This window comes from Piliocolobus tephrosceles, chromosome 15 (genome assembly GCF_002776525.5).
Source record: "Piliocolobus tephrosceles isolate RC106 chromosome 15, ASM277652v3, whole genome shotgun sequence".
In the NCBI taxonomy this organism is placed as follows: domain Eukaryota; kingdom Metazoa; phylum Chordata; class Mammalia; order Primates; family Cercopithecidae; genus Piliocolobus; species Piliocolobus tephrosceles.
In genome coordinates, this window is record NC_045448.1 from 9259031 (window position 1) to 9283539 (window position 24509).

The window sequence follows — 24509 nt, forward strand, 5'->3', positions numbered from 1 at the left end:
CCAAAAGAGGATTCAAACCTCTCAAAGTAAGATCCCAAGAGATTGATCTCAAAATATTAAGTGTTGAATGGCTAAACTGCTCCATATGGCTTGGGAAGGGGACAGCACGGCTCTTTAAACCTCCATCCATGCGACTGATCAAAGCTCACCATCACTGTTGTCAGGAGAGTAAACATTCCACCCTAGACCCTTCCTGCTGCAGCATGACCTCCCATCAGCCAATGAAAGCTCTTGCTGGGTCAGTTGAAGGTCTTTGCCTAACAGGGCCTCAAAGACCAGGTGAAGATTATGTTTCTTTCGTATGGTATACTTACACTGGGGTGAAACAGAGACAGAGATTCGTACTGCTTATCCAATTTCTTATCCTAGAAAGAAAGAGTAAGAAGAAAGGTCATTCCCTACAAATACAATTCAGTTAGTGAGTACTATTTCCTCACAGGCTACTCCTAACACTAACTGAAGAACTTAGAACCCAAGTTGTAGGATAGCAGGCTCTACAGATAATCCATTTCTCACCCAAGCTTTAGTTATGCCACCAGTCTAGAAGTGTTTGCTTTGCACTCAAAGGAAATACATTTTGGCATTAAGTACATAAAGAGGCAAGGTTTAAGTGCTATGTTTTCTGAGAAATGTATCCCTCTGTGGGCAGGGGAGTAATAAGGGCATCTTTCTATGCATGAAACGACAAATGTCCCAGATGCTGGATACACCAGGACCGCACTGACTGGAAGGGCGACTGGTAGGAAGACCTAGGTGGCTGGGCCTGCAGCCTCCCTCACACTGCCCTGGCCCACGGCCTCACTCTCTTCTTAGCTGTCTCCAGTTTCTGTGGACCATGCTCTGCTGGAGGAACTGGGCTTCAGTCCCTACGTCCTACTTCTGCAGAAGGCTGACCACATGGCCATCTGCTGCCCCATCCCTGCCTGTGGCTGAAGCATAATAGGCAACAAAGGGCAAGGACCTCCGTCCAGGACTAGGCTTCCTGTCTGGATACCATCAATGTATTCTATGGCCAGAAACAAGCCATGGCCCTCCCTCCTGTCAGAGGCTTTGCTCTGAAATCAAGGGTCATGCCTTGTCCACGTGTGCAACTTCCCTGTAAATAAAATAGGTTCCATCCTCCAATAAAAGCCATCATGATGGATGGCACTGTCATCCAGAGACGTCTGTCAAAGCCAAGCACATCACCTTCAGCTTTCTTCAGCAGAAGTGCTCCCTAGAGATCTTCCTCCCTACACCCATCATGCTCACCACCCCGAGAAAGAGCTGCTCTGTGAGACGGCCCCTAGGCAGGAGAAGCCAGCAGGAAAGGAAGGCAGCATCAGAGTTACGCTGGAATTTTTAAATGCTCATAGCAAGGCCACTATGAAAGAGTTTGGGAAAACAAATCTGGAAGCCTAGGTCTGACTTTCTCATTTCTACAGCAGACAAATCCCCATTCCCCACAGATGCAAGTGAATGGATTTGTAAGAACAGTTATGAAAGGGGGCCTCAAATTTATAAAGGACCAAGAGTTCCTTAGTCAAAGCCCAATTCAACTTGTAGCTGTTACTGATTCTGAATGAGAACAGAAAAGACTGCTTACTCCTATTTTGAGGGGAAGATGTAAATATTCTATATGACAGCTGGGCCCCAGTCCTTACATCCTACTTCTGCAGAAGACTGAAGACACAGCCATCTGCTGCCAATAATCTATATGATATATGGGGAACATCTGAAATGCTGAAGTTTGATATTTGCTCTATTGCAACAAAGTCAGCCTGGAAATGCCCTTAATTAAGGGCTTTACTCATCAAAGGACCTGGACAAATCCAGTTAAACAGTCTCCTATGCTTAGAAGTATCAAATTCCTAAGAAATTTATATATTAAAACACCAACACACAAAAAGAGTATTTTTTTTAAAAAGACCATTAGTTAAGCTTTCCATAAGACATGTTCCCCTAGGAATAACACCAAACAAAGTTATTGGAAATATCAGCTCAGACTTTGCTAAGAAGAAGTTTTATCCAAAGATTACATGGTTGGAGTTTATCAAAATTTAAATATTTAATTACTTAAAAGTTGGTGACTTACCACACAATGGACAAGAATGCTGAAAGGAATCCAAAATATCAAGGAGAAAACCAGGACAGACCCAACGATGTTGTCTGCTAAAAACTTTCCTGTGAACAATTCCAAACAGTGAATGTCTTGACCAAGTACTTCACAAATAAATCTAAAGTGAAACGCTGTTAAGATATTACCATTGTGTCAAATGCCAGAGCTGCTGGCTAGACACTCCTACCGACACAGTATTGAGAAGAGTGTCCATGCTGCCCATATTACACCAGACCATCTCTCCTTACCAAGTGCTTTTAAAGAAACAGCCCTCGTATACTAGCTGATAGGAAGAGATTGCAGAATATTCAACATGCTACCTGGAGTAACTGCTACCTGGAGTAACTGTGTCAACAGACTAATCATATAGAATGCTACTACTAATAAATGCTTAAGAAGACTTTTTGTTACCTGGATATTGTTTGTGATTAAATTATGGACCTGTGAGGACATGATATAGCCTGCTTCTGCAAAATATGAGGCCCACTTTTACATCAATCAGGATTCAGTCTATAGCATTAAACTATGCTTATGCTAGTCACATGTATATTTTTGGGTAAAGAAGGAAGCCAATATTTTGACTTTATTTCCCTTGTCAGAAAATCTGTGCCTCCAAGCTCCACGGGGACAGACTATCTATGAGTTCATTTTATTCTAGCCAACAAAGTTGTTTCATAACAAAAGCAGTGAATATTTCCGCCTTCTACTGCAGAATTAGAGCATATCACTCTGAAAGCACACTTTTCTAATGTCATCACAGAAATCAACTCAGCTCTCAGTAAATAATCTGGGGAAATCACCTACCAAAAGTATTGATGCTTAGCTGGTCAATGAAATCCCAAAATCGTTCAATTACATCCTGTACTTGTTTCTCACATTTGCCCTATGAAGAAAAAACATACAGCATCATTCCCAAACACAATGTATTCAGAAGCAATGTAGCTTTATAAAAATAACTGACATGTAAAGGGCTTCATTAAAATCAAACATTTTTCCATCTTTAACACAAGGCAATAACTTCAGCGTAATGAGTACCCCAGAAAGTAGGACATGCTGTCATGAACCCTTTGATAATTAGTCCATTTTTACAAGTGATTTAGAATTACCAGGAGACAAAAATCAAGAAAACCAGTTTGCTAAAGATGAGGCATTCCAGTAAGGACTCTGCACATACACAGTGGACAGTGAAGAACACAGCCAGACTCCGTGCGAAGACTCTTAAACCTTGAAACCCTCTCCCATCATTCTGCATGAGAAAAATTATGCTGCTCTAGAGAACAAAAGGGTCTGGCTTAAGTAAGTCAAGCAGTCCTCTACGTCTTTCCTATTCATTCAGCACCTGTTTCAAAATCACACCTTGAATAATTTTGCAATCTTAGTCAATTCTGTAAGTAATCCAGGAAAACATAATTAGGACCCACTGCCTAAAACCAACCAACCTTACCATAAAGTCCCCACCCCAGTCCTTCTCAGTCTCTGGGCTGGAAGCCTCCCACTATGGAAGGAAACTACAGGCAGGGACCTGAAAGCACTCTGTCTTCTCCTCCTAAGTAATACCCATAGATACAATGGACCAGAAGGATGTAGCCCCATTTGTGTTTTGATTTCTTTTCATTTGCAAAATCAAGTACTTACAAAATAAAAACTTCCTATCTGGCTGTTACAGAAAAAGTTGGACATAAATACTCACATTCATGTCACAAAATCCTACTGTACAGGGCTTTCCTTTCCTCAAAAATAAGTTCTTTTGTTCAGCATCGACATAGGGCACACAGCGGCCAGAAAGGTCTCTGCAGCACACCTTGCAGGAGTTGTCAGTTTCTGGAACAGAGAACACGCATTGACAGCTGGATTGTTCTGAGACCTCCTATCTCATCTTTCCTCCCTGACCATGGTCCCAAAGAGGCAAGAGATCACATTTATTTTTTATTTTAATAGCTAATACTATCCATAGCCCGCACCAAGGAGTAGTTTCTGAGGTCACACTCCTCAGCCTTCAGTGACAGAGGCCACAAGGTTTAAAAAAAAAAGAAAGAGAAAAATCCATTCTAGATTAAAGACGTCTCTTAAAAGTCTAACTATTCTCTCCACTTCAAGCCTCTCACAATGCTCTTCTAAATGTTTCCCTTTGTCCCAACATTCTTGTTACCCTGCCCACTTCAATCCTTGACTTTTCAGTCTAAAGTGTGCCCCTCAGGGCCCACGCTGGCTCCCTGAAAGGGAGAGCAGCTGGGACACAGCTGTCCACCCTTGGGTGGAGAGCTAAGTGACCCCGGGCATGAGCCCTACAGCCAAAGCTCCACAACTCCTCCATCAAGAACAGCTCTGATAGGTCATGGGATAAAACACTGGGCATCTGTGAGCTATGTGGACATACATAGGAATGGCAGAAATGCCAGAAAATTAAACCATATTTATACTTAGGAGAAGAAATAAATCAACTAGAACACAAAAACAAGCAAAAAGAAAACCTTTTCAGAAAAGGCCGGGAGCAGTGGCTCTCACTTGTAATCTCAGCACTTTGGGAGGCCAAGGTGGGCGGATCACTTGAGGCCAGGAGTTTGAGACCAGCCTGGCCAACATGGCAAAACCCTATCTCTACTAAAAATTAAAAAATTAGCCAGGTGTGGTGGTGCTTGCCTGTAGTCCCAGCTACTCAGGAGGCTGAGGCACAAGAATCACTTGAACCCGGGAGGCGGAGGCTGCGTTGAGCTGAGATCATGCCACTGCACTCCAGCCTGGGCAAGAGCGAGACTCCATCTCAAAAAAAAAAAAAAAGAAAACCTTTCCATCATTCACTAATTTATAAAATATTTCTTGGGCTTTTACTGTGTTGGGCTCTGCTTCCAGAGCACCCCAAGCCTCTTGCCATTCAACAGAACAGATTTTTTTATTTGGCATCTATTATGTGTTACCTTTTTTTTTTTTCTTTTTTTAAGAGATGAGGTTCCACCATGTTGCCCAGGCTGGTCTCAAACAACTCCTGAGCTCAAGTGAACCACCCATCTTGGCCTCCCAAAGTGCTGGGATTACAGATGTGAGACACTGCCCTCAACCTATCTTCTTTACCTACACATTATTGAACTTGGCAGAGTTCCTTACTCACTATATGGATGGTAAGCTTCCAACCCAGTGACTTAATTTAACTACTGGGTTCCTTGTCTTGTATTTTATTTATTTACTTATTTATTTATTTTCATTTATTTATTTTTTTGAAACGGAGTCTCGCTCTGTCACCCAGGCTGGAGTATAGTGGCACGATCTCAGCTCACTGCAGCCTCTGCACCCTGGGTTCAAGCAATTCTCCTGCCTCAGCCTCCCTAGCAGCTGGGATTACAGGTGTACACTACCACACCTGGCTAATTTTTTTATTTTTAGTAGAGACAGCGTTTTGCCATGTTGACCAGGCTGCTCTTGAACTCCTGACCTCAAGTGATCCACCCACCTCAGCCTCCCAAAGTGATGGGATTACAGGTATGAGTCACCACACCTGGCTCTTTGTCTATTTTGAAAGCAACAGAACTCCTTCGTCGACTCCCATATGCTCCATGGTTTAAGTGGGGTGGGAAGCAGAGTCCAGCCAGTCCCTGACCAGTCCATGAGGATGCCCTCAAACCCAGGAGTTCCAAAATAGCACAGAAACCTAAGGAAAACTGACAGGCCAGCAGGAGAGAGGCTCCTGCCCCAGGCTGCTCTAAGAGATCAGAGGGGAGCAGACTCAGCCTTCTTGATAACTGCAAAAATCCTCATCTAGTGGGGTCAGATCCTGGAATCAGCTCTCTCTGGTTGAGTTCTTGCAGGAGTATTCTAGTTCCATGCCAATGTAATGTAGATAGCTACTGCTGCTTTCGTGGTTTGTATGATATGGAGCAGAGGACAGCTAGGACACACCTCTACCTACTCAACTCACTCACCCACAACAAAATTCCCTCCTCTCCCATCTCAAAGCCTGCCATATGGCCTGAAAATGCAGCAAGAAGAAACACCAACAGGACAGGTCTCCCACGTACGGTGGAGAAGCCAGGATCTGCATGCAGAGATGCCTGTCTCCAGACACTACCCTGCCTTTCCCCCTCCCCTCATGCTCGGCTTGGATCTCACCACTGCTCTCATTACCACAACCTCCAAATGGAGGAAGGGAACCTGGCAGACAAAGGCCACGTTTTCTCCTGCTGCTGGAGTGGGCATAAAACTGTGCTCACCATTACATGCACAGGACTCCAGCTGCTGTTCCCTCTCGCAGAAAGGGATGCATTTCCCATCCTTACACTTGCCAAGATCCAAGCAAACAGTGTCATCTTCAGCATTTCCTGGAGGTGGGCACTCACTGCTATTACCTGGAAGCAAACACCAGTCATAACAAAAAGAATGAGCTGCAGGTCCACCAGTTCTACAGGTGCATAATATGCTGTTTCTCATACAAGTGAGCATCTTACCTTGCAAACAGCAAAAAGTGACCTACAGAGAGCTAGGACAAGAGCCTGCATCTTACCAGCAACCAGCATTTAAATGGGAGTGCCTGGCTATGTGCCAGGTTAGGCTGCATGAGTCCCTGACCTCCCAAGTCCCGGGTTAGAATGCGTGGTCTCCACTTCTGCATCTCACAGTCATATATAAAAGAATATCCTATGTGCCATTAGAATAAATGGCAAACTTGGTATGAAGGCTTAAAAGAGCCCTGCGGCCTTCCCTGTCTGGCCCTGACTTCACACAGCTCTCCCACAGCCCACTGCTTTGGCTACAACCTCCGTTCAGTTCCTTCAATGTTAACAGACACTATTCCTTCTACCTGGAATGCTGGTGTTTCCACTTTTGGGGCAGTTAGCTGACCTTTCTTACGGATTCAGTTTTGTCTCAAAGGTTTTCTGAGATATCCCTGAGGATGCTGTCTAAGTGGATGTGGCCTCCCAATTCCATTTTGCACCATCAAACTCCTTCTCTCCTTCATTGCATATGTTTTGCAATTTATATATATTTAATGTTATTTTATGTTTTCCCTCTACTAGACTGGTAAGCCCCATGACAGCAATGATCAAATCTATTTATCAAGTTATCTCCAATCCCTATCATATTACAGGTATACTACAAATATTTCTTGAATAAATCAATTATTCTTTTTATTTTCCTTTTGAGACAGGGTCTTAGTCTGTCACCCAGGCTGGAAGGCAGGGGTGTGAGGGTATGATCATAGCTTACTGCAGCCTCAGACTCCTAGGTTCAGTCAATCCTCCTGCCTCAGCGTCACAAGTACCTAGGACTTCAGGCGTATGCCACCATACCTGGCTAATTTTCTTTCTTTTCTTTTGAGAGACGAGATCTCCCTGTGTTGCCCATGCTGGTGTCAAACTCCTGGGCTCAAGGGATCCTCCCACCTTGGCCTCCCAAGTACTGGAATTATAGGCATGAGCCACTGTGCCCAGGCCAGTAATGCCAAAGAAAAGCCACCAAAGATAGTTAAACTGGGAGAGACAGGATGGAATGAGCGAATCATTCTGGAAAATGAACAGCACAAGCAGCTAAAAGTCAACTCAAATAGAGGAGGAGAAAAAAACCACTTTATGAAAGCAATGGACTATATCCACAGCTCTGGACTGGCCTTTCAGCTGAAGAATGAAGCCAATCAAAAGAATTCTGACTTAAAGGGCTTCAGAGCAGTAACACAAAATGTACAGAAATTTGGCCAGTTTCAAACAAAAGTGATGGTTTATTAAGTACCCAACAGATAACCAGGCACTTTGCCTCTGTTCTCATAAAACCTTTCATGAGCACTGGGCATTCATTGTGTAAGCAGTCATTTAACAAACTATTACTGAAAGTATGATGTCCAGTGAGCTCCGGGAAGGTTTATACTGTGGATCATTATTGTATTTTTGGTATATTATACTCCCCTGATAAATATAAAAAATGCTCAATAAGTATCTGTTGAGCATGTGTTCTTAAAAGACTAAAGTCAGAGTATTAGTCAGGTAGGAAAATAATTTTGAAAACAGTATCATCTATTTAGCATGGTCCCCAAAGTTTAGCATGCATGGAAATCACCTGACAGAAGGTTGCACAGTACAGACTGCTGGCCTCCCTTCCCACATTTTTTGGTGCAGTAGATCCAGGGAGCAGACTGACAATTTCCATTTCTAGTAAGTTCTCAGGTGATGTTGCCACTGCTGGTTGTGAAATGCTAATTGCTTTTTTTCTTTCTTCTTCTTCTTCTTTTTTTTTTTTTTTTTTTTTTTTTTTTTTGAGGTTCTTGTTCTCTACCTTCTCTTGTTAGAAAATACTGACTCCTTATCAGGAACTTATCCTCTGCTATCTACTATTTTGTATAAAATATCAAGGGAACAAAAGGCTGTTTGATAAGAACAAACATGTTTTCAAATTGTTTTACTTACATTTATTTAAAAGAAAGCATTTTTCTCAATCTGTTTATTATTATAGTGAAGATGAAACATTAAGCATAGCTAGCAAATGCTTCTTTAAAGCTTGATTTAGATATTCAGGTTCCTAACATTTGGCAAAGTAATGTGATAGTGACAGATCCCAGAACATAAAAACATGAACATGTCATAATATGCACACTTAAAACCAAAGTCAAGCCAAAATAAGACACAACTTCATTCACTAGGTCCCTGAAGACCTCCAGCTTTCTGTTTGCATCCTTATCACAAAACCTAGGATGGTTATAATAAAAAAGACAGTAACAAGTGTTGGTGAGGATATGGAGAAGCTGGGACCCTCATACAATGCTGCTGAGACTGTAAAAGTGGTGTAGTCATTTTGGAAAACAGTCTGGCAGCTCCTAAAAAGATTAAGCACAGTGACCATATGACCCAGAAATTCTATTCCTGAGTAATATCCAAAGGAATTGTCCACACAAAAACTCATACAAAAATGTTCACAGCAGCATTATTTGTTATAGCAAAAAAGTGGAAGCAACTCAAATGTCTATCAACCAATGAATGAATAAACAAAATGTGGTATATCCATGCAATAGAATATTACCCAGCAATAAAAGTACATGAAGTACTGATACATGCTATAACATACATGAACCTTGAAAATGTTATGTTCAGTGAAAGAAGCCAGTCATACAATATGTGGTCACGAAAGACCACATTTTGTATAATTCCATTTATATGAAATGTTCAAAACAGACAACTCCATAAAGAACAGGGTGGTTAGTGGTTGCTCTGAGTTGTGGGGAATGGTGGGACTGGAGGATCACAGCTAAAGGATACAGGGTTTCTTTCTGGAGTAATGTAAATGTTCTAAAATTAATTGTGGTGATGACTGCATAAATCTGAATATACTAAAAACCATTAAACTGTACACTTTAAATGGGCAAACTGCATGGGTGTGAATTATGTATCAATAAAGCGATTACAAAATCAAACCAACCAACCAAGAGAGACAAATTTTGAAAAATTTAAGAATGGGATAGAGATATCAGAGGAACAAAAAAACTAGAATAGCAAACTGAATATTGCTTTTTGACAATTTAAGTCAAAAAACATCACAAGGGTAAAAAAAGAACATTATATACTGGTAAGGAACAGCAGATAAAGATATAGAGATATGTCCGTTTATATACCTAGTAATAATGTAGCTTTGAAATTTTTAAAGCAACAATTGAAAGAACAACAGAAGATACTGAACACCTGGAAAGGTTAGCTCCAGAAAGATTCAAGTCTTGAATGTAAAAGGAAAACTTATGAAACTAATAGAAACAGCTGTGGAAAATATCTTTTTAACCATCCACCATGGCTTTTCTGAACCATGTGTTTAAGAAATAAACATAGGCCGGGCGCGGTGGCTCAAGCCTGTAATCCCAGCACTTTGGGAGGCAGAGACGGGCAGATCACAAGGTCAGGAGATCGAGACCATCCTGGCTAACCCGGTGAAACCTCGTTTCTACTAAAAGAAAAAAAATACAAAAAACTAGCCAGGCGAGGTAGTGGGCGCCTGTAGTCCCAGCTACTCGGGAGGCTGAGGCCGGAAAATGGCGTGAACCCGGGAGGCGGAGCTTGCAGTGAGCCGAGATCCGGCCACTGCACTCTAGCCCGGGCGACAGAGCGAGACTCCGTCTCAAACAAACAACAAACAAAAAAATGGATTTGATTATGTTAAAATTAAAGATTTATGTTCTGAGAATGGCAACAGATAGGAGGTATATGCAAACCAAATGGATGATTACCTAAGAACTCCAAATCCACAGTAGTGAAATAACATGAAACCCAATTTTTAAAAAATGAACCAAATATATGAACTGGCTATTCACAGGAGAAATCTGAATAGCTGAAAAATATAAAGAGATGCTCAAGAAAAATGTAAGTAAGTGCATTAGGACAAGGGCTGTTAAAAAGAAATGTAAGAACAAGAGATTACTTTATACTCATCATGCTAATAGGACAGCAGGGTAATTCCAAGTGTTGGCCAGAACATTGGGATACAGGAGTTCTCAGACACAGGCAACCTAGCAGTGGTGCTCTAGAGACCAGCATATCCTGCCTCTGTGACTACACAATTACACTCCTCAGTACCCAGAAAAACACACGGGTTCCTGAAGGGACGTAGGAGGATATTGTATGAATATCAAGGGGATGAAGGCAATGGAAGTAGCTACCACTTGGTGAACTGTAAGTAAAACACAGCCAATCATATAAGTAAACAATATGTAGGTGCCCCCAACAGTGAAATACATATAGATCACATATAGAAAAACTGGGTAACCTTCTAACTTGTAACCTGCTTCCTCCACACTATTCCAGTGTACAGATTCATGATAACATTCATTATCCCAAGATTGTCATTTTGATTGTTTCCAAGATTTTGCTATTAGGATGTAGCCATGAAAAACCTTGTTAAATTATCTGTGGCACAATACAGATAATTCTTTAAAACATGATACTGATTTTTTTAAAAGTAAATGTAATGTGGAATATCATGTTGGCACATTAAAAACACAAAATAACACTATATGGTCTTTCAAGGATACACACATATCCAGGCAAATATTAGCCACAGTAGAGTGGATGTCTGTGAGGAGAAAGAAGAGAGTGATGGAAATGAAACAGAAATAAAAACAGGTCTTAAACCCACCAAAGCCAAGTGTCACAAACTAAGGAGTGCCAGAAACTCAACCCGGCATATGAGGTCAAAAACAAGGTGGGTTTCATCTGAACAAAACATAATCTTGTTTTCAAAGACATGCACACACTTGAACCACAGCATTCCAAGAAAGCAACAAGAACACGAACCTGTGCAGTAGGACACGCCTTTGCAAGTAGCATTAATCGCCTCCTGGCACTTCTTCTGGGCAGTCTCAAATTGACAGTTTTTACAGCAAGGACTATTCCTATCACTGGAGAAGAAGAGCAGACAAGAACAGAGCAATTCAAATTACAGCCCCATATCAAACCAAATGCTACTGTTACGTTACAGTGACCTGAATATCACAGGGGAAGACCTCCTGGCTCCGTCCCCACTCCTACATCATCAGACATCTCCGCTGCTAGAGCTACCTGTACACACTCTGTCCCTTCCTAATGTGCATAAGGTCACATCAATGCCACGCTGTAGTAGAAAAGAATGGGAACACAGCAATCACCTTTGAAACATCTTGGTATCCTTGGTTTTCATTCATTTAACGCATTAATTTAAAAAAGACCAGATGGGCTGGGCGAGGTGGCTCATGCCTATAATCCCAACCCAACACTTTGGGAGGCCAAGGTAGGTGGATTACCTGAGGTCAGGAGAGTTCAACATGAGCCTGGCCAACATGGTGAAACCCCATTTCTACTAAAAATACAAAAACTAGCCGGGCATGGTCATGGCATGCTCCTGTAATCCCAGCTACTTAGGAAGCTGAGGCAGGAGAATCGCTTGAACCGAGGAGGCAGAGGTTGCAGTGATCCAAGATCACGCCACTGCACTCCAGCCTAGGCGACAAGAGCGAAATTCTGTCTCTTAAAAAATAAAAATAAACAAAATAAAATAAGGTGGGTGGATCACGAGGTCAGAAGTTTGAGACCAGCCTGGCCAACATGGTAAAATCCCATCTCTACTAAAGATACAAATTAGCCAGCCATGGCGCCGCACGCCTGTAATCCCAGCTACTCAGGAGGCTGAGACAGGAGAATCGCTTGAACCTGGAAGGCAGAGGTTGCAGTGGGCCGAGATTGCACCACTGCACTCCAGCCTGGTCAACAGGGTGTGACTCTGTCTCAAAAAAAAAAAAAAAAAAAAAAAAAAAAAGACAAGGTGGGGCCACAAGGCAATCCATAGCTAAGACACTCAGCAGCCAGAACTCTACTCCCCATCAGCATCTACAGTGTTAATATGCACTGTATCCAGTTAAATCTCAATTATTCACCAGAAAACTGAAGTTTAACCCCTTTTACTTCTAAGCCAGGCACTGGTCTAACAGTGGATATAAAAATGAAAAACTGGGTAACTTTCTAACTTGTAACCTGCTTCCTCCACACTATTCCAGTGTATAGAATCATGGTAACATTCATATCCCAAGACTGTCCTTCTGATTGTTTCCAAAATTTTGCTATTAGGATGTAGCCATAAAAAAAACCTTGTTAAAATCTTATACATCTCTGTTTCCTTAAAAGATTCTTTGGGCGGCCAGGCATGGTGGCTCACGCCTGTAATCCCAACACTTTGGGAGGCCAAGGCGGGCAGATCACAGGCAGATCAGGAGTTCAAGACCAGCCTGGCCAACATGGTGAAACCCGTCTCTACTAAAAACACAAAAATTAGCTGGGTGTGGTGGTGCACACTGTAATCCCAGCCACTGGGGAGGCTGAGGTAGGGGAATGGCTTGAACCCAGGAGGCGGAGGTTGCAGTGAGCCGAGATCAGGCCACTGCACTCCAGCCTGCGTGACAGAGCAAGACTCCGCCTCAAATAAATAAATAAATAAAAGAAATAAAAAAGATTATCTGAGCCAGGCACGGTGGCCCACACCTAGAATCTCCACACTTTAGGAGGCCTAGAAGGATGGATCACTTGAGCCCAGACTTTATGACCAGCTTGGGCAACATGGCAAAACCCCATCTCTATAAAAAATACAAAAAAAATTAGCCAGGTGGCACACACCTGTAGTCCTATCTATCTGGGAGGCTGAGGTGGAAGGACTGATTAAGCCTGGGAGGTTGAGGCTTCAGTGAGCCATGATCGTGCCACTGCACTCCATCCTGAGCAACAGAGTGAGACCCTGTCTCAAAAAATAAAATAAAATAAAATAAAGGCCGGGCATGGTGGCTCACCTCTGTAATCCTAGCACTTTGGGAGGCCAAGGCAGACAGATCATGAGATCAGGAGATCGAGACCATTCTGGCCAACATGCTAAAACCCCGTCTCTACTAAAATACAAAAAATCAGCCAGGCGTGATCGTGTGCACCTGTAGTCCCAGCTACTGGGGAGGCTGAGGCAGGGGAATCACTTGAACCCGGGAGGCGGAGATTGTAGTAAGCTAAGATCGTGCCACTGCACTCCAGCCTGGCAACAGAGTGAGACTCCATCTCAAAAAACAAAAATAAAGTAAAATAAAATAAAAAATAATTTTTTGCCAGGCACAGTGCCTAACACCTGTAATCCCAGCACTTTGGGAGGCTGAGATGGACGGATCACAAGGTCAGGAGTTGGAGACCATTGTAGCCACCATGGTGAAACCTCGTCTCTACTAAAATACAAACAATTAGCCAGGCATGGTGGTGCCTGCCTGTAGTCCCAGCTACTCAGGAGGCTGAGGCAGGGGAATCACTTGAACCCGGGAGGCAGAGATTGCAGTGAGTCGAGATCGTGCCACTGCACTCCAGCCTGGCGACAGAGTAAGACTCCATCTCAAAAAAAAAAAATTATTTTAACTATAGGACTGCTAAACCAAGGAGCACAGGTCAAGGATTTTGTTACATAATGTCACACTGCTTTCCAGAAAGCTTCTTGTTTGTTTGCTTGTTTTTGAAGAAACAGTGTCTCACTATGTTGCCCAGGCTGTTCTCAAACTCCTGGGCTCAAGCATTTCTTCCACCTCAGCCTCCCAGAGTGCTGGGATGACAGGAGTGAGCCACCGTGCCCAGCCCAGAAAGCAATTTCTTGCTCTGAAGGGCAAAAGAGGTAAATGTAAACAAACACATACACGCCCCTTTCAGCTGATTCTAAAACCCCTGCAAGTTCAGTCTTCTATTATTTTGGATATCTTGTTATACCAGCTTCCCAAAATCCCTGTGGAAAGACTCCTCACCTGCACTGGACACCTTCCTTCAATGTGCAGTCGCTGTTGCAGCAGGTGTCGTTGTTCAGATACATGATGCCAGGATCGCACTCTTCTCCTTCATCCACCCTCGAGTTCCCACACACCTTATTGCTGCGTTCTTGGAAACACTCCTGGGCCTTACTTTCAATAGTCTTATAGATTGATTGTTTACTGCAGTTTGAAAACATCTTGAGAGAAAAAAGGCAATAAGGACCCAAAATAACATCATAAAAATGTATTCCCATGCAATGTTTGTGTCTTCTCTAGAGACAAACTCTTAATGTAAAACAACCATCAGAGCCACCCTGGAGTGATGGCAAGGCCATCACAGTCCCCGCCAAAGGCCACTGATAGGGAACTGAGAACCTCCTTCCATTGAATGCTAAACGGTTGGTGTGAACTCGGTTAAGGATCTATAATTCTTCTTATGAAGATAAGCAAGCTATACAAACACTGAGGCCAAACATCCCAGTCAAAGTCCACTTGAGGACAAGCAGAATAGCACAACAGAGAGCTCGTAGCTCCATCAGACTTGAAATCTCCCCACCTCAGGCATGCCACTCATGCAGTGACAAGAATTAAGAACCTCTGTAGGTTGCTGTTGTCCCAGACAAAACGATTCAGAAATGCAGGAGAAGGGGTTTCTTCTCTTTCCTTGGCTACTTACATGGACGATCCAGGTTTAAAGTTGTTTAAATATTTGAGCTTAATAACAGGCATGATAGTACATTTTACATAAATTAAATCCCAAAATGTTACCTAAACATTTTCATCGACCAGCAAGACCAGTGTGTCAAAAAAATTCTCTACACTAGCTTCCCACCCTGCAGTACAGAACCACTAGGATAACTCCCTTTTAAGGCTGAGGGTTTTATCAGGAGCTCTAAAACTGAGGTCATTTTCCAGACCTCCTGAAGTTATGAAAAAGAGGCTTAGGGAAAACTGAGCATAGTTACTTCTTAGGTCGGGGTCTCCAAAGTGCTCTGCAGATGCCAAAATGGCTTCACTTTCACCCCAGACAACAATCATGAAGCCCCTGAGAGCCAAGTGTATGAGACCCTCCAGAGGTGCCTGTAACTACCAAATCAGACATCAAAGGAGCTACTTTCAGAAAGATAGCAAAGACCTCATCTTAAACAGAAATACTAACTGGCTTTTTAAAAAAATCTTCAAATCTGGTTGGTTGGTTTGGTTTGGTTTTGTTTTTTGAGATAGAGTCTCGCTCTGTTGCCAGGCTGGACTACAGAGGTGCAATCTTGGCTCACTGTAACCTCTGCCTCCCAGGTTCAAGTGATTCTCCTGCCTCAGCCTCCTGAGTAGCTAGGACTACAGGCGCACACCACCACACCCAGCTAATTTTTGTATTTTTTGTAGAGACGGGGTTTCACTATGTTGACCAGGATGGTCTCAATCTCTTGACCTCATGATCCGCCCACCTCGGCCTCCCAAAGTGCTGGGATTACAGGCATGAGCCACTACGCCCGGCCCAAATCTATTTTTACAGTACAGATGTCTAAGGGGTCTGGTTATTCTAATCTGGGCCTCAGGTAGTTGGCATTTTGGTGGGTTCATTCATCAACATTATGTATCTCTGGGCTCCATTTAATCAGGTTAAAATGGAGTTAAAAATCACAGTGAACAGGTAAGAAGACTTCTTCACTGACTTGTCAGAGTTACAACTCCCAAGCAGCTGGAGAGCAGTAACGAAAAAAGGACCAGCCCTCAACTCTGGCTTTCTGCCTACACATCCCTGAAGATGTGGCAGCTTCTGTTTGTATCCTTGTCATATGACCTCCTCTTCCCTCCAGCAAACCTTCCTAAGAAGTTACAATCTCAAAGGTCCTACACTCCTTTTCACGAATGTCATCTGTCCACGGAGGAAGCCCACCCATGGCAGACTGCTCTTCACAGGCTTGCCTAGTTGAGAGTGGCAGGTTCTGTCTTTCTAGGTCAAGGAACTACTTTAGTTTTGTCCTGTAAGCCCTTTTCGTCTAGTTAAAAATATTTTTATTGAGGAATTCATTTAAAACATAGGCTGGGAGCAGTGGCTTACGCCTGTAATCCTAGCACTTTGAGAGGCCGAGGCAGGTGGATCACCTGAGGTCAGGAGTTTGTTGACCAGTCAGTTGACCAACCTGGCCAACATGGTGAAACCCCATCCTACAAAAACTACAAAAATTAGCCGGGCATGGTGGTGGGCGCCGTAACCCCAGCTACTCGGGAGGCTGAGGCAGGAGAATCACTTGAACCCGGGAGGTGGAGGTTGCAGTGAGCAGAGATCACACCACTGCACTCCAGCCTGGGCGACTGAGCGAGACTCTATCTCAAAAAACAAAAAACAAACAAACAAAATAATAATAAATAATAATAAATAAATAAAACATAGAAGATGCACATTATCTTCTTACAAGGGGATTCCTACTTGGGCAACCAAACTAGAAAAACACAGACTAAATATGATGTACTCAGGAATAAACCAAATAAATTTGTTCTTTGTTGATATAGACTGGCAGCTCCTGGAAAAAAAAAAAAAACAGTTCTTCCCAGGCCCCATTCTCATTAGCAAGTTCTTTTTTTTCTTTTCCTTTTTTTGAGACAAAGTCTCATTCTGTCATCCAGGCTGGAGTGCAGTAGCACAACCTTGGCTCACTGCCACCTTGAACTCCTCAGGTTCCTCCTACCTTAGCCTCCTGAGTAGCTGGGACTACAAGCATGTGCTTCCATGCCCAGCTAATTTTTGTATTTTCTGTAGACATGGGGTTTCACATGTTGCCCAGGCTGATCTTGAACTCCTAGACTCAAGTGATCTGCCCACCTCGGTCTCTCAAAGTGCTGGGATTACAGGTGTGAGCCACCATGCCTCATTGGCAAGTTCTTACAGGGCTGTTTTGAAGAGCCCCAGAACTGGTAGCAGGAAGAGTTAGCAACATGCATGTCCACTCAGGCAGTGTGCAAAGTAAAACATTTCTCTCCAAAGTTCTGACACTATCCTCATAACCAAGAAGAATATAACCTATTACTCAGAGAAACAGGATGCAATATGGTAGCCACCAACCATATGTGGCTACTTAAATGTTGTTCCTAGTCACATATTTTACACTTTCTATGACAGAAATATTCAAGCATCTATGAAGTAGACAGGATGGTATCATGAATGCCCCAGTGCTCCTCACCAGCTTCAACAATGATCAACTCATGGCTTCACAGCTCCTCTACATCCGCACTACTTTTCCTCTGCTCCCACACTGCTGTTTTTGTTTGTTGGCTTATTAACAACTTTATTAAGACATATTTCACATATCACAAAATTCACCCATTTCAAGTATATAACTCAGTGATTTCTAATAACTTTACCAAGTGTTGAAACTATTGCCATAAGTCAATTTTAGGACATTTCCATCTTTCCAGGAATGTCACTTATGTCCTTTTACAGTTAATGACCATTTCCATCTCCCATCACTGGCAAACATTATTAAAAATTTAAATAAAGGCTGGGCGTGGTGGCTCATGCCTATAATCCCAGCACTTTGGGAGGCTGAGGCAGGCGGATCACAAGGTCAGGAGATCGAGACCATCCTGGCTAACCCAGTGAAACCCCGTCTCTACTGAAAATACAAAAAATTAGCCGGGCATGGTGGTGGGCGCCTGTGGTCCCAGCTACTCGGGAGACTGAGGCAGGAGAATGGCGTGAATTCGGGAGGTGGAGCTTGCAGTGAGCCGAGATTGCGCCACTGCACTCCAGCCTGGGTGACAGAGCGAGACTCCGTCTCAAAAAAAAAAAAAAAAAATTTTAAATAAAATAGAATTTACAGTTCAGGTCCTCAGTTTCTAGCCACATTTCAATTGCTCCACTGGGCAGTGGCTACTATACTGGGCAGAGCAGACGCAGAACATCCCCCACCCCACAGCAGAAAGTTCTATTGGACACCACTGAACTATAGCAAACATTAGAAATGCAGAGACTTTGAAAAGAGAAGGAAAATTCAACAGTTTGACAAGTTGGAAGAGTAGACAAAAAGGGGTAGAAAAATGTTTATCTGGCACAAGTTGTCAGGCAGAGGAAAAATAAAACATAACATGCAAAGTAACAGAGGAAGGAACTGTTTACACATAACAGCCAAAGAAAATGAGATGCAGAAAATATACATAAAAAGCCAAAGAAAATGAGATGCAATAATCAAAGATCACAAAAAGAAGAGGAGGCAGAAATTTTAGAAAGCAGGGTGTCAGAGCCAGGGAAAAGCAGAAGTAATCCTTCCCTCTATGTCCAGGGTAGGCTTGCACAATAGCCCACAGCCTGGCTCAAAATAGGAGTCAGGACAAATACTTCACAATCTTTCGTGATTAGAATCAAACTCCTTTAAACTCTCCCCACCAACCCTCTTTAACTCAGCAGTGCAGCTATTGTTTTCCTCACACTGCTTTATGCTGTTTAACTTCAAATAAAATGAAAAAAACAAGGTATTTATTAACATAACTTTTAGTTCAGACTCTAAGAGTTAGTCAAAGCACTCTTAAAGTCTCTGAAAGTGTTTTACAGTATCCCAAATCAACTAGTATACTCTATCAGAAGCCCTCAATAGTAAATGATTCAATTAATTATTCAACAAATATTTGTTACATGCCAGATACTCCTACTAGGCACTGGAGACAGAGCTATGAATAAGACAGACAAGGGCCTTTCTCCCATGAGGCTTGTAGTAAGGCAAACTATGTGTTTATCTGCAAAAGTTAATAAAAAACACGTAAATTGTACAGTAGAGTTAAAATGAATCACAACTTGTAAATGAAATAATGAGAAATTTTTAACATAAAGCCTGAGCCCACCAGACCCTGAAATCCAGAACTCCAACAAAGGCCATTATTATAATTTTTCCTAGAGCTCAAATCTACACATTAAACTTGACAACAAAGTCCAAATGATAGTTTTAACCAGATTTAGATGGACCGTGCTTCACCCCAAAACATACAGCCATGTTTCAAGGTACTCTGTAATTTGCAGATCCATCCCTAGGGGAACACCTAGGAATGGAATACGTTTCTGAGCTCTCATTATGATCATTACACACAGCCTCTTTCCAAACCACATAAAAAATTCTCAACATACACATACCTTGTTGTTCTCGTGATCGCCACTCACAGCTATGGGATACATGACATATTTTCCTCCCTGGTCCTCATTCGGGGCACATTCTGCTAGACCATCAGGATCATGTTCTGCTCCAAAATTGTGTCCCAATTCATGAGTTGTAACCAGGTCAGCTTCCTTAAGGATCATGCAAAGAAAACATTATTTCTCAATATCCAACCATCACTTACTTCTGCCAGCTGGGCCTATGCTGTTTTCAATAGAGCCTTATAATCAGATCAGCAAGAGAGTAAGAACTGCATGCTTATAATACCAGCACTTCAGGAGGCTGAGACAGGAGGGTTACTTGACTCTAGGAGTTTGAGGCCAGCCTGGGCAACATAGGGAGAGCCCATCTCTCCAAAAATAAAAATATTAACCAGGCGAGCCGGGCGCAGTGGCTCACACCTGGAATCCCAGCACTTTGGGAGGCCAAGGCGGCCGGATCACTTGAGGTCAGGAGTTCAAGACCAGACTGGTCAACATGGTGAAACCCTGTCTCTACTAAAAATACAAAACCTAGCCAGGCATTGTGGTAGGTGCCTGTAATCCCAGCTACTTGCGAGGCAGAGCCAGGAGAACTGCTTGAACCCAGGAGGCGGACGCTGCTGTGAGCCGAGACAGGCCACTGAACCCCAGCCTGGGCAAAAGACTGAGAGTCTGTCTTAAAATAAATAAATAAATAAAATAAAATAAATATATATAAACTTAAAATTCCTGATTTCTTTTTTCCTAAGAGGGGGAAATCACTCCATGGAACCTGAAAAAATAATATTTTGCAAGTCATTTTTCTATACAAGAAGTCTTTCCACATGTTCATATTAAAACAGTAGTGGGAAAAAAAAAACTTAAATTTTTAGCAAAAGCACTCAAATCCCAAAGGTGTAATGTAGAGAAATATCTCCTAATTGCTTGGAGAAAATTCATTAGTGGATTTGCTAATGACTCTAAAACATCTCTCAAAAATTTCAAATCAGATTTTGTTTTTGCTCTATGTGTTTTTTTAAGAGGAAAGTTCTAGAAGACCAAAGAAAATATGTCATGAAATCAAGCCATTAAGAAGTTGTGACTCCAAAAAAGTAAAGGAGCATGAGCTATTACACACACATATATGTTTCTGTCCATGGTTCCTGGCTTATAACCCTCCACAGCCCTGGTTACGGTCTTCTGTTACAATGTTGGGGTGCTCTAGGGCTCAGGAGCAGTCCTCAGGAAACAGATTCTCTCTCTCTGACCTTCTCCTGTCCTTCTTTTACCTGATCCAAGGCGGGACTCTAATTTGACTGTGGGTCAAGAGATCCCCATTCTCATTCTAGAGAGGGTCCTGCCCTTTACTGTGGAGGAAGGAATGCTGCACAGAGAGGTCAAGGAGAACCTGGACAGGCCTTGGTGGGTTTCCCCACTCAGTTGATTAGTATGAGAACATACCCATTTTGTTCAATCACATTTCTACACAGTTGTCATTGATGCTTATGTAATGAAGCCTCCATAAAATCTCAAATAACAGGATTCAGAGAGCTTCCAGAGAGCATTCTGAATATGTGGAGGTTGACAGGAAGGTGCCGAACTCATTCGCGTGCCAGGAGAGCGGTACATCCCAACTCAATGGGGACAGAAGCTCCTGTATTTGGGACCCTTCCAGACCTCGCCCTATGTATCCCTTCATTTGGCTATTTCTTTGAATCCCTTCTTTTTTTATTTTTTGAGACAAAGTCTCCCTCTGTTGCCCAGGATGGAGTACAGTGGCGCAATCTCAGCTCACTGCAATCTCTGCCTCCCAGGTTCAAGCAATTCTCCTGCCTCAGCCTCCCGAGTAGCTGGGATTACAGGCATGCACCACCACAACTGGCTAATTTTTATATTTTCAGTAGAGACGAGGTTTCACCATGTTGGCCAGGCTGGTCTCAAACTCCTGACCTCAGGTATCTACCTGCCTCAGCCTCCCAAAGTAGTGGGATTACAGGCATAAGCCACCGCACCCGGCCTCTTTGCATCCTTTAAAATATCCTATGTAATAAATCCGTAAACTAAGATAAGTGTTTCCCTGAGTTCTGTGAGCCACTTAAGCAAATTAATCAGACCCAAAGAGGATATTGTGGAAACCCCAACTTGAAGCCAGTTGGTCAGAAGTTCTGGAGGCTCAGACTTGTAACTGGTGGGGAGGAGGGAACAGTCAGTCTTGAGGGACTGAACCCTTAAGCTGTGAGATCTGACACTATTTCCGGATGGAGAGTGTTTGAATTGAATTGGAGGACACCTAGCTGATGTCTATTGCTTGAAATGTGGGAGCAAATCCCCACACGTTTGGTCTGGTCACACAAGTCTTCTGTGTTGGTGATAACTGTTGTGATGTGAGAATAGAGGAAAAACAGTTTGAGAGATTTTTCCCCCTAAAACAAAGTACCATAAGAAAAAAATAAATTTAGAAATTAAGGCCAGGCACAGTGGCTCACGCCTGTAATCCCAGCACTTTGGGAGGCCAAGGCAGGTGGATCACCTGAGATCAGGAGTTCAAAACCAGTCTGACCAACATGGAGAAACCCCATCTCTACTAAAAATACAAAATTAGCCAGTCATGATGGCGCATGCCTGTAATCCCAGCTACTCGAGAGGCAGAGGCAGGAGAATTGCTTGAACCTGGAAGGCAGAGGTTGCAGTGAGCCAAGATGGCACCATTGCACTCCAGCCTGGGCAACAAGAGCAAAACTCCATCTCAAAAAAAAAAAAGAAAAGAAAAAAGAAAGAAATTAAAAGGTTCCCCAAAACTAATTAGTGTCTTTTTCTTTTCTCATACCACTTTACATTGTTGTTTTTGTTTCTGTTTAAGAGACAGGGTCTCAGGCCAGGCGCAGTGGCTCATGCCTGTAATTCCAACACTTTGGGAGGCCGAGGCAGCCAGATCACAAGGGCAGCAGATTGAGACCATCCTGGCTAACACAGTGAAACCCCTTCTCTACTAAAAATACAAAAAATTAGCCGGGCATGGTGGCAGGTGCCTGTAGTCCCAGCTACTTGGGAGGCTGAGGCAGGAGAATGGCATGAACCCGGTATGAGGAGCTTGCAGTGAGCCGAGATCGTGCCACTGCACTCCAGCATGGGACACAGAGCGAGACTCCATATCAAAAAAAAAAAAAAAAAAAAAAGGATCTCGCTAAGTTGCTCAGGCTAGAATACAGAATACAGTGGGTATTTTCACAGACGCAGTTATCACACTACAGCCTCTAACTCTTGGCCTCAAGTGATTCTCCCACCTCAGCCTCCCGAGTAGCTGGGACCATAGGCTCCTGCCACCACCTGTTTTTAAATCACCCGAAGTCCATAGTTTATGTTAGGGTTCACTCTTTGTGCTGTATATTCTGTGTTTCAACAAATGCATAACGTCTTATACCGACTATTAAAGTATCATACAGAGTAGTTACCCTGCTCTCTACCTATTCTTCCCTCCTTCCCCCGACATCTAGCAATCACTGATCATTTTATAGTCTGCATAGTTTTGCCTTTTCCAGAATGTCATATATTTGGAATCATATAGTATGTAGCCTTTCAGACTGGCTTATTTCACTTAGTAGTATGCTTTTAAGGTTCCTCTATGTCTTTTCATGGCTTAATAGCTTTTTATTTTTTTCTCATTGTATGGATGTGCCAGTTTATCCATTTACCAACTAAAGGATATCTTGGGTGCTTCCAAGTTTTATCAATTATGAATTAAGCTGCCATAAACGTTCTTATGGCCGGGTGTGGTGGCTCACACCTGTAATCCCAGCACTTTGGGAGGCTGAAGCAGGCAGATCACCTGAAGTCAGGAGTTCAAGACCAGCCTGGCCTGTAACATGGTGAAACCCCATCTCTACTGAAAATACAAAAATTAGCTGGGAGTGACAGCGGGCACCTGTAATCCCAGCTACTCGGGAGACTGAGGCAGAATCGCTTAAACCTGGGAGGCAGAGGTTGCAGTGAGCCGAGATCACGCCACTGCACTCCAGCCTGGGTGACAAGAGTGAAACTCCATCTCCAAAAAAAAAAAAAAAAAAAGAAAGAAAGAAACTGCCAACTGTCTTCCAAAGTGGCTGTTCCATTTTTGCATTCCCACCAGCAATTAATGAAGAGTTCCTGTTGCTCCATAGCCTTGTTGGAATTGTGTTGCCAGTGTTTGGGATTTTAGCCATTCTAATAGGCTACTAGTAATAGCGTATTGTTGTTGGGTTTCTTAAAAAGTTTTTTATAGAAACAGGGTCTCACTAATGTTGCACAGGATGGTCTCAAACTCCTGGGCTCAAACAATCCTCCCACCTCAGCCTCGCAAACAGCTGGGACGACACACATGTACACCTGCACCCAGCTTCATTGTTAATTTGCAATTTTCTAATGACACATGATGCTGAGCATCTTTTCGTTTGCTTCTCTGCTATCTGTATATCTTTGGAGGTATCTGTTCTGCTCTTTTGTCTATTTTTAAATTACGTTGTTCATTTTCTTACTGTTGAATTTTAACAGTTCTTTATATATATGGAAATTTTTAATTTTTTTTTTTTAATTTTGTAGAGACAGGGTCTGACCATCTTGCCCAGGTTAGTTCCAGACTCCTGGGCTCAAGTGATTCTCCTGCCTCGGACTCCCAAAGTGCTGGGATTATAGGAATGAGCCACCATGCCCGGCCTCTTTGTATATTTCAGATAGCAAGTCTCTTCTCAAGATGTGTCTTTTGCAAATATTTTCCCGTACCCTACACCAAGTATAAACATACACCAAGTATAACATGATAGTCAAAATAGCAGTATACCAACCAGCCCTCTGGGAAGCCATGAGGTGGATCACTTGAGGTCAGGGGTTCATGAGACCAGCCTGGCCAACATGGTGAAACCCTATCTCTACTTAAAACAAAAATACAAAAATTAGCCATGCATGGTGACAGGCACCTGTAATCCCAACTACTCAGGAGGTTGAGGCAGGAGAATCGCTTGAACCTGGGAGGCAGAGGTTACAGTAAGCCAAAATGGTGCCACTGCCTTCCAGCCTGGGCCATC

At 42.9% G+C, this 24509-nt stretch overlaps 1 protein-coding gene across 2 annotated transcripts in view; it reads right to left on the reverse strand.

Annotated features, from left to right (window-relative positions):
* Positions 1 to 24509, reverse strand: part of ADAM17 (ADAM metallopeptidase domain 17) — a 68759-nt gene that overhangs the window by 2214 nt on the left and 42036 nt on the right. For both annotated transcript variants that reach the window (XM_023199102.1, XM_023199108.2), the window contains exons 11-18: positions 19471 to 19623; positions 14346 to 14545; positions 11350 to 11453; positions 6301 to 6435; positions 3789 to 3919; positions 2903 to 2981; positions 2075 to 2163; positions 315 to 365 (exon numbers count right to left, since the gene is read on the reverse strand). In XM_023199102.1, the coding sequence (XP_023054870.1) occupies positions 315 to 365; positions 2075 to 2163; positions 2903 to 2981; positions 3789 to 3919; positions 6301 to 6435; positions 11350 to 11453; positions 14346 to 14545; positions 19471 to 19623 (942 nt within the window). The remainder of the gene's footprint in view (positions 1 to 314; positions 366 to 2074; positions 2164 to 2902; positions 2982 to 3788; positions 3920 to 6300; positions 6436 to 11349; positions 11454 to 14345; positions 14546 to 19470; positions 19624 to 24509) is intronic.